Below are 16,946 nucleotides of genomic sequence, written 5' to 3' on the forward strand. Positions count from 1 at the left end.
CATTTTTGTGATGTTTAAATTGTTTATATTACTTGAACTACAAGTTGGTCTACTACTCGGTCTTACAATGGGCTAAACCCATAGGCCCATGTTCTGAAGTCTGGTCTAACTTAGACCTTGGTCTAACTCTGTGCTAAAATTATTGGAAGCCAAACATGTCAAAATTTTGTTGACATTGTATTCTTCTCAGTTTACCGTGCTTTTTCTCAATTCTTTAATGGCAAAGACTGCTTTCTTATTTATCCTTCTCAGGCAGTTAGGAATGATTTGAGAGTCAAATTGAGCTGATACATTCAATCTCTACTGTTAAAGATTGTCACAAGTGGCTTCCCATACTTTAAACCTCAATTTTAGACTAGAGTTTAAATTAAACCCGACTTCTGAATACGGGCTAATAATTAGTCTAAATGCCGTTTGGTCTTCACTACACTTGGTCTAATACTCTTATTATTGCCAAAATGGTCTAATTTCCAGTTCTTCTGCAAATTATTTTTGCACTTTGTGTACCGAATTCTTGATTCATGAACAGTACATCTTACCATATAGTTAGATGAACTGCTTATGAATCAAAAGTAAAAACAGTTTTGAGACCGGGGGGGTGTTTCACAAAGATATAAGTATGACTTAGCGTTGCACTTGAATGCCTAGTTGCGTGTTATAAAAGGCAGGTCCGCATTGGTCAGATCATGCTAAGAGGAAGCGCACTGTGTATTAATCAATAAGATTGCGCGTTGCATATCATGTGCGCGTCTGTATTTAAGTGCGACTCTAGGTCATACTTAAAGCTCTGTGAAACACACCCAAGATTATTCTAAATATGTATTAATATATTTGTGCCTATTCTTCTAAGGGGGATTTATCCTTAGTCATATTTCTGTGGTCCCAAAAGATTCAACTTAGGGATAGTTATCCACTATATATCGACTCCAATGACACTATCATCATCATCATCAGCCATGTTCAGCCCACTGAATACAATTGGTCAACTTGGAATAACAAATCCTGCTACGTCCCCATTTACTCAGGGTTCCCATTTTTACAAGAAAACAAAATTCCCATAAGCTCAAAGATTCCCTGATATTATTTAAACCCATTCCCAGTTTTGCATGTTTTCAAAGTTGTTGCAGTGAATTACATGTATTTTCAGTATAAAAACAATAATGTAAAACTAATTAGTTAGCACTAAAAATGACCACCATTTATCCAGTTATTCAAAGGATGTTGTTTTGATATGCAATGAAATATAACCGAGTCTGACTGACTACCATGCTTTTGACTTTTTGACTGGATAAAAATAAAAATAATTTTCCCCGATAGGCTAGGAACCCTGTTAATTCACCTGGATTGAGCGCAGCACAATATAGAATAAGGCCTTGCTGAAGGAAATTAGTGCCATGGCTGGGATTTGAACTCGCAACAATCTGATTGAAAGGAGATGACTTTCAATGTTCAAGATTTTATGAAACTTTTAGCGTTAATGCTTTTCCATCAATTTAGAAAGCCTTCAAAATTTCTCACAGGAGGATCTATATTGTCAACAAGTGGGCTCCTTAACATTAATTTTGACAGTTGATCATGGTGCTTATTTCTAAGATTGATTACATAAATTCTAAAACACAGCACCACAATCAATTGGTAAGCTTTATGTTAAGGGGCCATGGTAGGTGTTTCTTAAAGCTATTTTTAAGTTACAAGCAGCTGTACAATGACTGGTGATCCTTTCTTAGGGACTACAGTATATCTACACCAACGAGATCTGGTGTATCATTTACTACAAGAAAGCATCACCAGTCGTTTGTAAAGTCGCTCGTAACTTACGAACAGCTTTATTAAACACCCACCTGAATTTACAAACAACACATTTTACAACAATAATTCATGATATATTTTCAGACTTTATTAGAATTCACCATTCATTTTACAAACCTCTGTACCCAATAATTTGTGAGGCAAGGTCTCCTAAATAATATATATGTTTTAATATATATTACGTTTTCTTTAGACATTACAAAAACTAAGGAGTTATCTTCGGCATGTTCAAAACATATATGAGAATATAAGGATCATATATCAAACTCAACGGCACTCAGAGTTAGGGTTGTAAACCCTCAACATGATTTTCAAACAAACATACACACAATATATGATATATTCAGCCAATTCTTTAATAAAGTGCAGTTATTCATACTTTTTACAAAATGCATAAGGGAGCTCTTCAATGATACAAAACTTCTGAATTTTAGCCATTTCTCACAGGGAAATCGGAAATGCAATAACAGCCTGACGCAATCTCAAAATAACACTTTGAATTAAATGGGAATGTCAATATATGTTAAAACCATGATTCTTAAACTCTGACCACCAGAATAAACAAAAATTATCCCACTAATATAAATGTATATTGCAAGGTAAATCCTAATATATACCCCTTTTAAATTTCTGGCCAATATGATGAAATGGTGGTGGCAGTAATGAGGATGAATATGTGACTATGATGGTGATGATACTAAATGATGATGACAGTGATTATGGTTTTGGTAATGGTGGTCACGATAGTGGTGTGGTGATGATGAAGATGATGATGGTGGTTTTGAGGACCTTAATCACATGGCTAATCTGCAAAACCCAAGTAAACATAACTAATCACCACAGACAAAAACATTTCATTAAATCTAACGAGGAATATCTGAAAAAAAAAACATTGTCGGATTACTGACCACATCATTGCACTAAGTTAATCTGGCCTTGTCAGTTCAGGTCCCCATCTTACATAGAGTTACGATTGATCCAATCAATCTCGACTCTATGGACATTCATCCATACCACAATATTTATACAAAAACAGGAATTATGCAGAAAAAAAATCACTGAATTTTCAAGAGAATGATGAATTTATGCATATACATCATATCTAGAAAATCTTTTGAACAAACATACCGGGTACATTTTAGATGTAGATTTTGCTGGCCGTCCATAGCTGTGATCGATCGGATCAATTGCAAATATTTGTAAGACGGGGCCAAGTAATGCCCGTCATCTCGTCTACATTACTGATGGGGTGTTGCAAGAAACTGGCAATCAATAACAAGTCAACTTTGGGTCCTAAAATCAATCGGAAGTCTTGCAATCACTTGCAAATTCGCACTCAAATGCTGATCTGCTTCTCGATCCAAGAACTTCAAATAATCTTGCCCAAGTGATTATTGACCTATCAATTGCAATCATTTTGCCCGTATCTTGTTTACTCTCTGAGTATGAATGCATGTTTGATGATTCCAGAAATTTGATGACCATTCAAACCAACTGCCCCATTGCATAATTGTTACTATGAACTGTCATGATAATAATTTTGATATGCAGCAAAATATAACAGACTGACTACCATGCTTTTGATATTTGGGCTGATCAAAATTCCCTGATTTTTCCCTGATTTGAGGTATTTTTAAAATCAAATTCCATGATTTTTCCCTGACTGGAAAAAGTAAAATAACTGTCCCTGATTTCCCTGATGGGCTGGGAACCCTGTCCTTGTAATGCAATTCATGTATATTGTCATAATCATCAAATAACCAGCATTTCTTGCATTTGTAGCTCTTTCAATAGGTTTATGACATTTAAAATATTTCACCAATGGAACCGAAAGACTGTTGCTTCCGTTATAATCTGTGAACACTTGCAGGTGATGAAATATTGCACATATATTAAATTTTCAGAAAAAACCCAAATCATTTGGGGGTTTGAAATGATTGGAGAATTTATTCAAATACAGGGCTTTGAGTGACCACTAGTAAAAGTGTCAAGTCGAAAAGGTAAAATCTGCAAAAGTTCCTTTACCTTTTCAGGTATACATGAATCTCGCCAAATAAACATAAAAAGTAATACATTGTAATACAACGCTGAACTCTCTGAGTATTTCACACTCCTGCAAATAATCTCATACAAAAAAAAGTGAAACTAATATCTGAAATGACAACTCAAAAACAACCTTAAGAATCCTTCATGATGGAGACAAGCAAATAACAAATTGACAGGGGATCCACTTCAGTAAAAGAGTAAACAACTATTGTAAGTTTGTCATTATGGAAACTATACAGTGCGTCCCACAAAAAAAGGAAACCCATTTTCAGAGATAGATTTCATAATTATTAAATGTTTTTTTTTACTATAGATTAGTTACTCATGGCAAAAGTACGATCTCATCTCTAATATGAAACCAACAGCTTAGCAAATAGTCCACGCATGGCAGATTACAAACAATAAATATTGAGGAATATCAGAAATGAATTGCCAAGAAACTCATGTGTGAATCTGAATCCACACTCATTTTAGGGATCAGTGAAAGAATCTAAACAAAGAATACAAAAGAAATGCTAATAATCGTCGAATAAGCACGGTCGTATCACAAACCAATCTTGTTTTTTACATTAAAATTTCATACCGGTCTTGCTCATTAATGCGTGAAGTGTTTGTCTCATATCAGGTATCAAAATAAAGAGGAATAATTGAATTAGATGATTATGTATTAAAATGAAATAAATTAAATTTTCATTTGCCTTTGAAGAAAAAAAGATAACATGATAAAGGGGCACATGCCCAGGCATTCAAGGTACTAATACAATACTTGTTGCCATCTTCATTACAAAAATTGGACAGTGTATTAACTTGCTAGCACTGCTAAAATACCACTAGCTAGATGAAAAAAGTGCAGACATACATGTATGGCTCTGATCACAGGTTGGGCAGTGGCAATTCAAACCACAGTGGCATGTGTGGGCCAATCAGGAAGGGGAGGTCCAACGAGATATCCAGATTCTCTCTATATACAGAACAGCAAGCTATATATGCAATTGACCTCCGCCTGCTGAAGGCAGAAACACAACTACCGGGTCATTTAATTAGAAGCCGAACAGCAAAGACTGGCACTAATCCAGTTTTTAAAAAAATCAGCATTATTCATGGCATCTGCATGAGCATTGTATAATTCAAGTGTCTGTAGGAAGATAACATGTGTGCCAGCATTTAATATGTATTTTAAATCTCCTTGAATACCAGGCGTGTGCTCCTTTGTCCGACTGTAGGCCTACTAATTTACAGAGATGTAGATATTATACTTAAAATAGCTCTTGTAGTACAGCGGCATGTTGGTCCAGTTATGTACTTAGATGTCATGATTAGTTGTGCTATAGTGACTTTAGATGTAGCCTTGCCTGCTCGACTACCTGTTGTGCAATTAAAAGGGAAAAAGAGAGAATTTCAAAATGTGATATTTAAAGATGATACTGATTTGAATAGTTTGAATTCTAAAAAAACTTGTCATTATGATCATACCATCAGGGTCTGCAATTCCATCATTATCATTCTTATTAAACTTCTATACAAATGAATCAACAACAAAAGGCAAGTTACTGCCCTTCTCAGATTAAAACAATTATTTGAGAGATGATGAATGGTAAATGATAGAGAGAGAGGTAGGGAAAGGCATGATTTCATGAACAACTTTCTATAAAATATATATCAAAAGAAAAATCAACTTGCTACCCTGCCCACATTAAACACAATGGCCCGTATTCTGAAGTCGGGTTTAACTTAAACTCAGGTTTAAAGTTGTGGTTTAAGTATGGGAAGCCAAAAGTATCAGAATTTTTACTAAGTTGTATGTTTCTTATGTTTACTGTGCTCTTTCATGATTCATTGATGGTGAAGACAATCATCTATTTATACTTCCTAGACAATTATGAATGATTTGATAGCCAAATGAGCTGAAGTAACAATTGGCTATCCATACTTAAACTACAACTTTAAGCCTGAGTTTAAGTTAAACCCGACTTCAGAATACGGGCCAATATCTACAAATTGATAAATAGTATACTAATTCGGTGTTGTCGCTACAGAGGGCAGCACAGGTCAGAACCACCCATCACTGAAAGTGTCCTCTAAAGAGTCCTTGGTAACAACTCTGTGCCTCTGTGCAACTTCTTGCCATTGGGTGATTTCAAGTTCGGTGTTGACCTGTTGGTGTTTCGTCTATTTTTACACGAGTATAACACCAAACATCAAATGAAGATGGTCCTGAAAAGTCACTCACTAGCTTTTGAGATGTCAATAATGTGATCTGGATCAGTTTTACAAACTCAGAAATAGATTTTGGAGCTAGGGGAATCAATCCAAATTTTAACACCAACGCCAACACTGGACTTGAAATCACCCAATTCTCATTGTCATTATCATTGTTATTATCATTATCATTGCTATTATCATTATCATTGTTATCATTGTCATTATCGTAATCATTATCATATTACGATTATCATTTTCACTATTATCATGATCACACTATCATCATCACTGGCAAAGAATACTTCCTGATTATCCAAACGTAAAAAAAAATATAAGAATAGTGTCAAATTATTTGGGAAAAGATAATCTTTCAGGACATTTGCAATAGATCTGAGTTCATGATGTATCTTTCCATTGTATTGCTGATTTTTGAGGTGTAGACATTTTTTCCTGATTACTCGTTAAAGACATTCAAAAGTTCATGTGAATTGAAACTTTAGAACATAATTTCTCTGGCATCCTTCAAGACACACGTGTGAATGTCACAACCATGTCTTTCCACTGGAATCCCCAAAAAATCCCACAAGTGTCCTTCAATCAATTATGATTCCATCATAGACCAAACAATGGAAGAATGTGGGAAAGCAAGCAGGATCCTGCTAAAAATGCAGCAGAGACTGTAAGGTGTCTAAACATATGCACTCTTGCATGTTATCAGTTGGGGATCGTGGATCACAGCATGGGGGGGGCACAAGCAAAAATTTTGAGTCACTTAGTGGGCACGCGAAACGCGCTCAATAGCCAGGTCTACTGACCTAATAGCCACATTTTAACATTTTAAGGATATGTACCTCACTAAACAGATAATGCGAGCACGAGGCGCGAGCTAAAAAATTTTGATATTCAGACCTAAAAAAAGGGACATTATTAGCAAACTTTTGTAATTATGATGCGTACCTGTCTCACTAAACAAATAATGCGAGCACGAAGCGTGAGCTGACATTTTTTATATATTGACTTCAAACAGAGATATTTTTTAGGAATTCATATCTTACCATGATAGTCATCTAATGTGAGCGCAAAACACGTGCTGATTTTTTATAGAATTAGACCTACACCTAAACACATGAAGCACTTTTAGTAGTCATGGTAATCATGAACATGATACGTATCTCGCTAATCCAATTTTTCGATATTCAGACCTGAAAAGGGGCATTCTAAGGCTTGTTTGTGGAACATACGTATTTCACTAACTAAATGATGCGAGCGTGAAGTGCGAGATGGAATTTTTTTTGATATTTAGACCAGAAAAAAGGAAGATTCAATGGATGTCGTTTTGATATGCAACAAAATGTAACAGAGTCTGACTGACTACCGTGCTTTCGATATTTGGACTGATCAAAATTCCCCGATTTTTCCCCGATTTGAGGTATTGTTTTATCAAACTCCCTGAATTTTCCCTGACTGGAAAAAAGTAAAATAATTTTCCCTGATGAGACGTCATTACTGATATTGAATAGGTATTGCATTTGGTTTCAGTTTAAAAACGGTAACAATGTCATTTAAACATCAATCACTAATATTGAACTTTATCATTATTTTAAGCCTTTATGTTGGAGTAAAGGGCAAATTGGTTTAAACTTGTGACTCATCATAAGATTGCCATGTCTTCATTACTGATATTGAATAGATATTGATGTTGGTTTCAGTTTAAAAAGAGTAACAATGTCAAGGATTTAAACATCAAGTATTCATAGAGACGATTTATAACTTTGCTCAGTAAGATGTTTCATGTTCAACATTCACATCAAGTGATGTTTTGTTCCACAATCAGATCACACACCAATTGTAAGATGTGTAGTGGCCTTCAATAAGCTCTACATCTAGCAAACCATACCTCTTTATCTTCATCTGTCTCCTTAGAGTAGTTTAAAGCTTTTTCAAAATAAGTACGAGCTGAAGTTTTATCACCCTTCTTGAGATACGTCTTTCCTAGCCACAACAGGTTCTTGCTATAGAAGTTTGGTTTCACTGTAAACAGAACAATTGGTGAACAGAAATTTTGAAAGCTTCACAACTAATCAGGATAAACAGTGCCTTAAATATTGTTAACCTGCCAAATATTTCTGAAATAGTAATATAAAGATATAAAACAAAATAATCTTTATTAATAAATTGGACCCACATACACAATGCAGGTGATTAATACACCCTCTTACTATTTTACAAATGATATAATTTTGAAAACAACATTTCATTTAATATGACTTTGATCTTATAAAGGACTTGATCACGTGCCTAAGATCTACATTTTAAATATTGAACAAGTGACGGGCATCATAAGAAATGTCAATACCAGGATCTACTAACTTATAGAAGTGAAACCATGCTTGATGGAGCATGTAATGCATGTTGTTATGTGTCTCAGCATGCCTGCACAGTTAACTACCAAAGGTCAAGTCCACCCCAGAAAAATGTTGATTTGAATCAATAGGGAAAAATCAAACAAGCATAACGCTGAATAAATCAATAAAATCGGATGTGAACTAAGAAAGTCATAACATCTTCAAGTTTCGCTATTTTTTCACAATTAACAAAAATGCACAACTCAGTAATATGCAAATGACAGAGTCGATGATGTTCCTCACTCACAATTTCTTTTGTTTTATTGTTTGAATTATAAAATATTTCAATTTTTACAGAATGACTGAACCGTAAAATGTTATAACAATGGTAATACCACATGTTCAGGGAGAAAAAAAAACTTTGTTTCTCAAAACAATGGGGAGAAAATAAGAAAATTTCATATTTCATTTAATACTAAAGAAATAGTAAGTGCGTGACATCATCAGTCCCCTCATTTGCATACCAATCAGAATGTGCATATAACTGTTTTGTGAAATTAAGCGAAACTTGAAAATGTCATAACTTTTTTAATTTTATATCCGATTTTGATGAGATTTTCAGAGTTAGGCTTGTTGGATTTTTATTCAAATCAACTTTTTGTTAGGGTGGACTTGTCCTTTAAAAGTGTTAAAATTTGTCTTAATATACCTGAACAGAGCTTCAGGGTAATGATTAATTACACGCAATTAACTAATATCTTCAAAACGAAATGAATGAGAAATTGAAAAAGGAAAAATTGACATTTAGAAATCTTACTTTTCTCTGCATGGAGGAATTTTTCAATAGCCTTCAAAAGAAAGAAAAAGAAAAACAGGCTAACACTGTAGTGATGATTTATAAAGTAATACATGTATTGATTTTCATGAAATTATGATTATTTATGTTAGATGATGAGGACAATTATTATTTCAGCAGAGTCAAATTACAAAAGTGATTTCAACTTCAAGTGCCAGGTCAACTTTTATAAAGTGTTGAGTGCTGGGGGCAAACAAAAAATATAAAGTGAAAAAGAGATACCAAAATCCAGGCAAAAAACTTTCAGACGTTATCTTGTCTCAATTGTAAAAACTGTGCAAAACTGATTCTTGGACCAGAACATGACAAGTATTGTTCTTATCATTTCAATCTGTTCACCCAGCTTAAGTTCAACAATAAGGACAAATTCATTTTCTAGACATTTGAATTGTTTGCAAAATCAAAACCTTAGCTTTAAAGATTTAACTTGTTGAAAAATCAACATAGTAGAATTACAGGGAGAGTTTCAAAGAATAAAAGACACTATATGGATTCACGACTACATGCAATTGCAGTTTGTGTTTCCACCATTGCCAGGCCAAGAATATATTACATACCTCACTTCTAAATTTCAAAATAATGATCTCAGAGACCTTTGTGATCTTTGACCTTTTGCATTGTGACCCCAAAATCTTATCAGACCATTGTCCCTCCAATATAAATACACAAACTAAGTTTGAAGTCCATGCCTTAAAAGGCTCCTTAGCTATAGACAGAACACGATATTTCAATGTATATTATACGTTGCTGACCTTTGACCTCATGACCCCAAAATCCGAACACATCATCATCACTCCTCTATGATTACTTCTACCAAGTCTGCATTTGATATATAAAACATTTCATGAGAATGAAAATGGGACAGGTGGACAGGATAGCCTGGAAACATGGGTGGAGGCAAAAAATGTGTTTAAATCAAGCATGAGATGTTATGTATGTTTAATAAACAGTCTAAACATGTATGTCTTGAATAAACTCTAGTGTGCTGTTTTGGTAGAATTTCATTAATTCATTTCAATCTGATTGCTTTTCATTAACAAAGGCAATATATGGTAGAGTTTATACTACTACTAATAATAATAATAATAGCGGCATATTTACCCAGGGTAGCCACTTCAGTTCCGAAAACTGTTCTCCCAGCGGGCCCTGCTATTATTACCCCGGCTTTAGCACGGCTACCTTTATCGGGCGCTCGAGCATTCGAGGAATTTCTTCCTACCGGGTACCCATTCACCTCACCTGGGTTGAGTGCAGCACAATGTGGATAAATTTCTTGCTGAAGGAAATTACGCCATGGCTGGGATTCGAACCCACGACTCTCTGTTTCAAAGTCCGGAGACTAATCCACTGGGCCACAACGCTCCGCTATGTTTTCTCAATTCCATTTTGGTTGAATGCCAACCTCCTCCCCCCCCCCAAAAAAAAAAAAAAATTCCATCTTGGTCTTCCTAGGTGTCCTTATTTATTGACATTTTTTCCTATTATTCACAATCAATAGCACCAAAATGCTACCTCAGTCCCTCATCACAATCAGTGTGAAGGCCTTGAATGAATGCAATGAAAATGTGATGTCAGCGCGTGCAATGGGGTGAAAAGATTGCCCAGGGATTGAATAGCAGAATAAAGGGTATGGGGAAAGTCCATCCTTGCGGTATAGCAAGCCATCGTTTGTCAGCATTTTAAAACAACCCCTCATATCTTTAGGGCCCTATAACCGATGGTAGTGATGACTGTAGAGCTGCATGATTCCTACTACAGATTTCATTGGCCATTAGGTGCAATCGATTACGAAAATCAATCACTTAGTGGCCCGAATTCACAAAGGTGGTTTTGAAAACCCATGGTTGAGTCCATGGTTTATGCAGATTTCCTGTATAAATTACGCTTAAAAAATACCGCGTATATAAACAAATGTCCAATGCTGATGCGCGCTTTTGTCACAGTGCGCCAAATTGACGCCTGTTGCCGTGGTTATCCGCGCTATTTTATTCATGAGTCCACCGTATTGAATAATGAGTCCACTCTTCAAACAGTGGACTAATGAATAAAATAGCGTATATAACCATGGTAACAGGCGTCAATTTGGCGCACTGTGACAAAAGCGTGCATCAGCATTGGACATTTTTTATACACATGCCCGATACGCGCTAAATTAAGCGTAATTTATACAGGAAATCTGAATAAACCATGGATTTTCAAAATCACCTTTGTGAATTTGGGCCATTAGGTTTCTTCTCTCTCTCCCTCCCTCCTCCTCCTCCTTCTCATCATCCTTCTTCTACTCTCCCTCCATGCTAAAATACCTAAGAGGTGCCTCTCTTACGATACTCTCATATCACACTGCATCACGCATAAAAAGTAGAACTAATCGCGATGCAGGCAGATAAGAAAGGTCAGAGGTCAGACTATATCATATTCACAAAAACCACATACAAACTAAGTACCTCGTCATAAGTTCCACTGGGGGGTGTTGCAAAGACTGTGGTAGCTATTTTTCTCTGAACCCATCCCATATCAGCAAATGTGAAATACCTGAAAAGACAGTGTAAATTTCATAAGATATTAGGATAATCTATAACAATATTCTACGAAATAAGGAACAAACTAAATAGAAACAAGTGGAGCACCTCTGGCAGTCTTGCCTGCATTACGCGATTTGATATAGCAGCAGTGCTGACTTTGAAAACAGCTATTGAATAATTATACGCAAAATAAACATTAATATGATAGTAAAATACTATGTCCATTGACCCAAAATGACCTTTGACCATGATCATGTGACTTAAAACGTGTGCAAAACAATCAGCATTCATACTTGATTACCATTATGTCTATGTTTCATGAACTAGATCCATAAACTTTCTAAGTTATGATGACAAATCCACAAATACTCCCCAAATTACCAGTTTGTTGACCCTAAATGACCTTTGACCTTGGTCATGTGACTTGAAACTCGCACAGGATGTTCAGGGATACTTGATTTAACTTATGTCCACGTTTCATGAACTAGATCCATATATTTTCTAAGTTATGACGATATTTCAAAAACATAACCTTGGTTAAGATTTCAATGTTGATGGTGCCACCGCCGTCGCTGTGGGAAAAGTGGCACCTATAATCTTGCTGTGCTAAGCAGCCAAGGCAATTAAAAAGGCATATTAAAAGGTAATTGTCTCTTCTAAAAGAAACAACACCCTTAAAAGGACAATGTATAAATTAGACAAAGATATGAGGAACATCTATAGAATATTTCTATATCAAGTGCTCAACAGCATGGGCCATAGCAGTGATTGGAAAGGATATTGTTCTTTGTTGGATATGATATTGACTTTTGCAGAGGATTATCTAAAAATTAGAACCATAATAAAAAATAGTAGTTCAATCTTTGTTAATACTTAAACTTAAAGCCTATCTAAAGTTTCGGTAAAGGATAAGGAGTGTCACCTAATATTCCAATGTAAAAAAAAAATAGAATGATTTTCACGAAATCACGTTTTTAGTTGTTGCAATTTTGGGTTTGGCATTTACTTACACAATGTTGTATAATTTGGGAATTATGTAACTGGGCATTTACATATTTGGCTTTAAAAGTTGTGCAAGATCAAGTTACAGAAAAAAAAGTCCTGAAAAAATGACACTGACAAAGCTCATCAAATGGATTTATCGCAAAATGTCTTATCATGGTTAAATAAAAACTAGTCTAAAAACTATCACCTCATAAACCTTTTCTTTGAATGTGCTTTCAAGAGCTTATATCACTTATATTTCATATGTTAATTACAATACTCACCAACGACCAAGCAAATGTATAGATGTAGCATCCTGAGGGTTCAATTCCGTGGCTCGCTGTATGCAATATTGATTTAAAAAAAAGCTTCATTAGCATCTTGCATAATCCATACCAATATGGCTGACAGTTTTGCAGGCAAACCAAATCAAATTTGTGCCCCCTGACCCACATGCCGTTCCCGCATTTCTTTGCATGTTCATGTACTGTAATTTTTTTATTCTAATGTAATGTGTATGTACTTTTTATATTGGTCAAATAAATAATAATAAATAATAATAATAATAATAAAACTCCTAAATGGATTTATGACGAGTGTAGGAAATGATTTTATTTCATAAGGGCTATTTATGATTTTTTATTCACATTGTGGAAATTGATTATTCTTTCATTTAAAGGGCTATTTGTATGTGCGAGAAGCAGTTATGTGACCAATGCAAATATCTTCTTTCTGCTGGATGTAGAATATTGATTTTCTAAATATTCTTGAATATGGATTGCATTGGATCTTGGGTCAACTGTTAAGTCAGCCCAAAGCATTCAATTTGGGGGATTTTGGGGGCAATTTGGACTGTGATAAAGGCAAAATTACCCATCACCCCCATGTCTTTCTTTCGCTGCTTATGAATCAGGGGAAGGATGTTAGAGCAGGGGGGGGGCTGGAAAAATTATTTTTCAGATATTGCCCACCAGTGTGGTATAGTAATTATCTCCTTCATCTTAAGTGAAATCTCATCTACACATTAAAGTTCACTCCAAATAATCTTGAAAACCTATCCTGTACCAAACTGAATAACTTAATATTCATAATTAATAATTTATTATTAATCATATTTTCTGTTGCTGCTTTAAAAAAGTTTATGTTTGCTATGGGTTAATTTTAGGCACCATAAGCATTCATTTGATATGCATCAAAACAGCATTGCTAGCTATCATTATCATGAATGGACAGGTATACACAGCAGACAAACAGAAAACTTTGAAGAATGAAAGTCTTACCACAAAATGATCCTTGATGGTAAAGGCATTTTCAATTTTCATCTTTGTTCCTAAATAGTCCCCTATTTCACTCAAGGAAATAGCATACCACTGGAGGAAAAAAAAATCAGAAACGAAACAACACATTATTTTCAAGGCTTGAAATACAAAGAACAAATAGAGTCACAAGATGCAATGTAGTTTTATCATTGTACATACTTATGATATGATTATTTTTATGGTCGTTTTGGTCATGTATTATAATTCTCACCCCCTCCTCCTCCCCATCATCATTATTTCATTTTGCAGAATATAAAACAAGTCAAATACAATGATAAATGATAATTGTTACAGTAACACAATAATAACACAGTAACACAAAAACACCTGGATGAGCTGCCAGGCATTGGGCAAAGTTAACCAAATAACTATAGTCCGTAGACTGCCCTAACCCATACCCCATCCAGGTGAATCCCCTGTAGTATTTTCATGTGACATAAACATAATATACATTTGCATTTAAAGTTACATATATACGAAAATAAAATGTTAAATTACTCAGAATTTAAAAGCATAAAATCACGCAAACAAATATCTATAAATAAACTGCACTACAAAATGAGAAAGTGAATCAAAGAAAAGGTATACATGCATGTATACTAACCAAATATCTAAATTAAGTTTGATTGGCTTTGACATGTGAGTCAGTAGGAAATTGTATAAATTGCAATGAATAATAAAAAATTGAAGTACTGTGGTATCTTGGCAAGCAATACAGCATACATTTATTCACGATTATTATTTATATTGCACTAAATGTAGCAAGCTAAATACAAGCCCCGAGATTTAGACTGCAATGAATGAAACTGTTATTAGGCCTAACTGCTATCATCATAATCATCCTCCTCCTCCTCATCATTATCATCATCATTTTCATTAACCACCATCACCATGATCGTCATCATCATGGGGGGCGTTGTGGTCTAGTGGTTACGAATCTCGCCTTTCAATGAGAGGGGTGTGGGTTCAAATCTCAGCCACGGCGTGTTTTCCTTCAGCAAGAAATTTATCCACATTGTGCTTCACTCAACCCAGGTGAGGTGAATGGGTACCCGGCAGGATTCATTCCTTGAATGCACCAAGCGCTTTTAGCAGCTGGAGCTACTGTAGCTCCAGCTGCTAAAGACGCTCATTGCATTCAATGGCGCACTATATATTACCCCGGCTGTAACAGCCGGGGTAATATATTGTGCGCCATTGAATAGGAAACTAGATAAATCGGCACCTCATAAATGCTATATATTATTATCATCATCACGATCATCACCACCATCACCATCATCATCATCACCATCATCACCACCACCACGATCATCATCATCACCATCATCATCATCATCATCACCACCATCACCATGATCATCATCACCATCATCACCACCACTACGATCATCACCATCACCACCACCACCACGATCACCATCACTTTTATTTTCCATGTTGTCACCTTGTGGCTAGCAAAGTTCTGATCATTTGCCTTCAGTGCCCTCTTGGCAAAGTCATGTAAATCAAAGGTCAGTTTCTTCTTCTCGTCCTTGCTTGTTCTGTCCAGTTGACCCACTGACCAACAGGCCCTGGCTAGACGCCAAAGAAGCTCATCGTGAGTGGTATCTTTGAAGCGTATCAAATGGACATACATCTCGGTTGGTTTGTTAGCACTGTAAAAACGATCTGCCTCCTCTGCTGCTGCTGCCACTTCCGGCTCAGCCATCGGCGCTGACTCTAAAAGGAAATAGCAATACTATGAATTATATTAATATCATGTTCAAAATTACACAAAACATTTTGCATAATCTGGTAGGAGGAAGGAAATTCCTCAAACTGGGGTGAATATTTGATGGATGGACACCCAACTTAGCAAGTTTAACTTTATTTTGAAGAAAATAATGAAAGAAGAACATCTCAATCGTTCTACATCAATATTGCAACACCCATTTTTTTTACATAAAGCATACTTCATATTTAAAAGAAACCTCTTCATCTTATTATTATAATCTATTACATAATCAAATAAACAACATATACAAGCAACAGGATGAGACTTAATTCTTCTACTCAGGAACACTCTGTCCCTTTTCTCCTTGACTTTTCATAACTTCTTTTGACATCAATCTCTCCTCTATAATTTCTTAAAGGCAAAGCCTTTCTTTATTTCCCTTCAAAGTTCAATCCATATTAATTTCTTGATCTCAAATTGCTTCTTCTTTGATACCTTTGTCTACATTCCTCTGCCACTTCCCTTTCCACAGGCCCATTGCAATTCGGTGGATTCATAATATGGTGCGCCATCTATCGGTTGCAGAAAACAGCGAACTTTGGGGTCGACATCTTGCACAGGTGCAGGCAGCGTATAGCGCTAGTGTACTGTGATGCTTAAAAAATGAGAATGATTTGGCAAAAGGGGAAAAATGATTCACCGAAAACGGTTTAAATTTGCAAAGAAATATGCGGCAAATTTCTCTCCCACCCCCTGGACATTTAACAGCATATGTGAGCCGGTCGAGGCGCATCAGCCAGTGCAACATAATCACATGCATGCACTAGCAGGCAACAGATGTTGAATTTTTCCCATGAGGCACTACGAATTTCGGCCTGACCACTGCAACCCATATATGGTGCACCATATTGTGAATTCATCGAATTTCCTGCTTGCCTCTCAATTTAGCGATTCCAGTCTCTTTCATTGTTCATGTACAATATATATCTTTTTTTTTTCACTTCTTCATGTAGATCTCTAGAACCAGATTTGGGGCCTGTTTCTCAACACCGTCATAAGTGTAAGTACTTGACTGAATCGGAGACAATGAGCTACTTGTACGCTGTTTCACAAAGCCCTCTTTGCCAAGATCGGGGACAACAACCT

The 16,946-nt window shown here is 35.6% G+C and overlaps 1 protein-coding gene across 3 annotated transcripts in view; it reads right to left on the reverse strand.

The window, feature by feature from the left end:
- Window positions 1-1,875: 1,875 nt before the first annotated feature.
- Window positions 1,876-16,946, reverse strand: part of LOC129254311 (regulator of microtubule dynamics protein 1-like) — a 54,871-nt gene continuing 39,800 nt past the window's right edge. For 2 of the 3 annotated variants that reach the window (XM_064115658.1, XM_064115659.1), the window contains exons 2-8: window positions 15,531-15,805; window positions 14,045-14,134; window positions 13,049-13,104; window positions 11,703-11,790; window positions 9,220-9,250; window positions 7,955-8,088; window positions 1,876-5,219 (exon numbers count right to left, since the gene is read on the reverse strand). In XM_064115658.1, the coding sequence (XP_063971728.1) occupies window positions 5,181-5,219; window positions 7,955-8,088; window positions 9,220-9,250; window positions 11,703-11,790; window positions 13,049-13,104; window positions 14,045-14,134; window positions 15,531-15,805 (713 nt within the window). In that variant the 3' untranslated portion in view covers window positions 1,876-5,180. Of the gene's footprint in view, window positions 5,220-7,954; window positions 8,089-9,219; window positions 9,251-11,702; window positions 11,791-13,048; window positions 13,105-14,044; window positions 14,135-15,530; window positions 15,806-16,295; window positions 16,457-16,946 lie in introns of those variants that run through there. The other variant, XM_064115660.1, reaches the window with a different exon arrangement.

Source organism: Lytechinus pictus, chromosome 2 (genome assembly GCF_037042905.1).
Source record: "Lytechinus pictus isolate F3 Inbred chromosome 2, Lp3.0, whole genome shotgun sequence".
Taxonomy (NCBI): domain Eukaryota; kingdom Metazoa; phylum Echinodermata; class Echinoidea; order Temnopleuroida; family Toxopneustidae; genus Lytechinus; species Lytechinus pictus.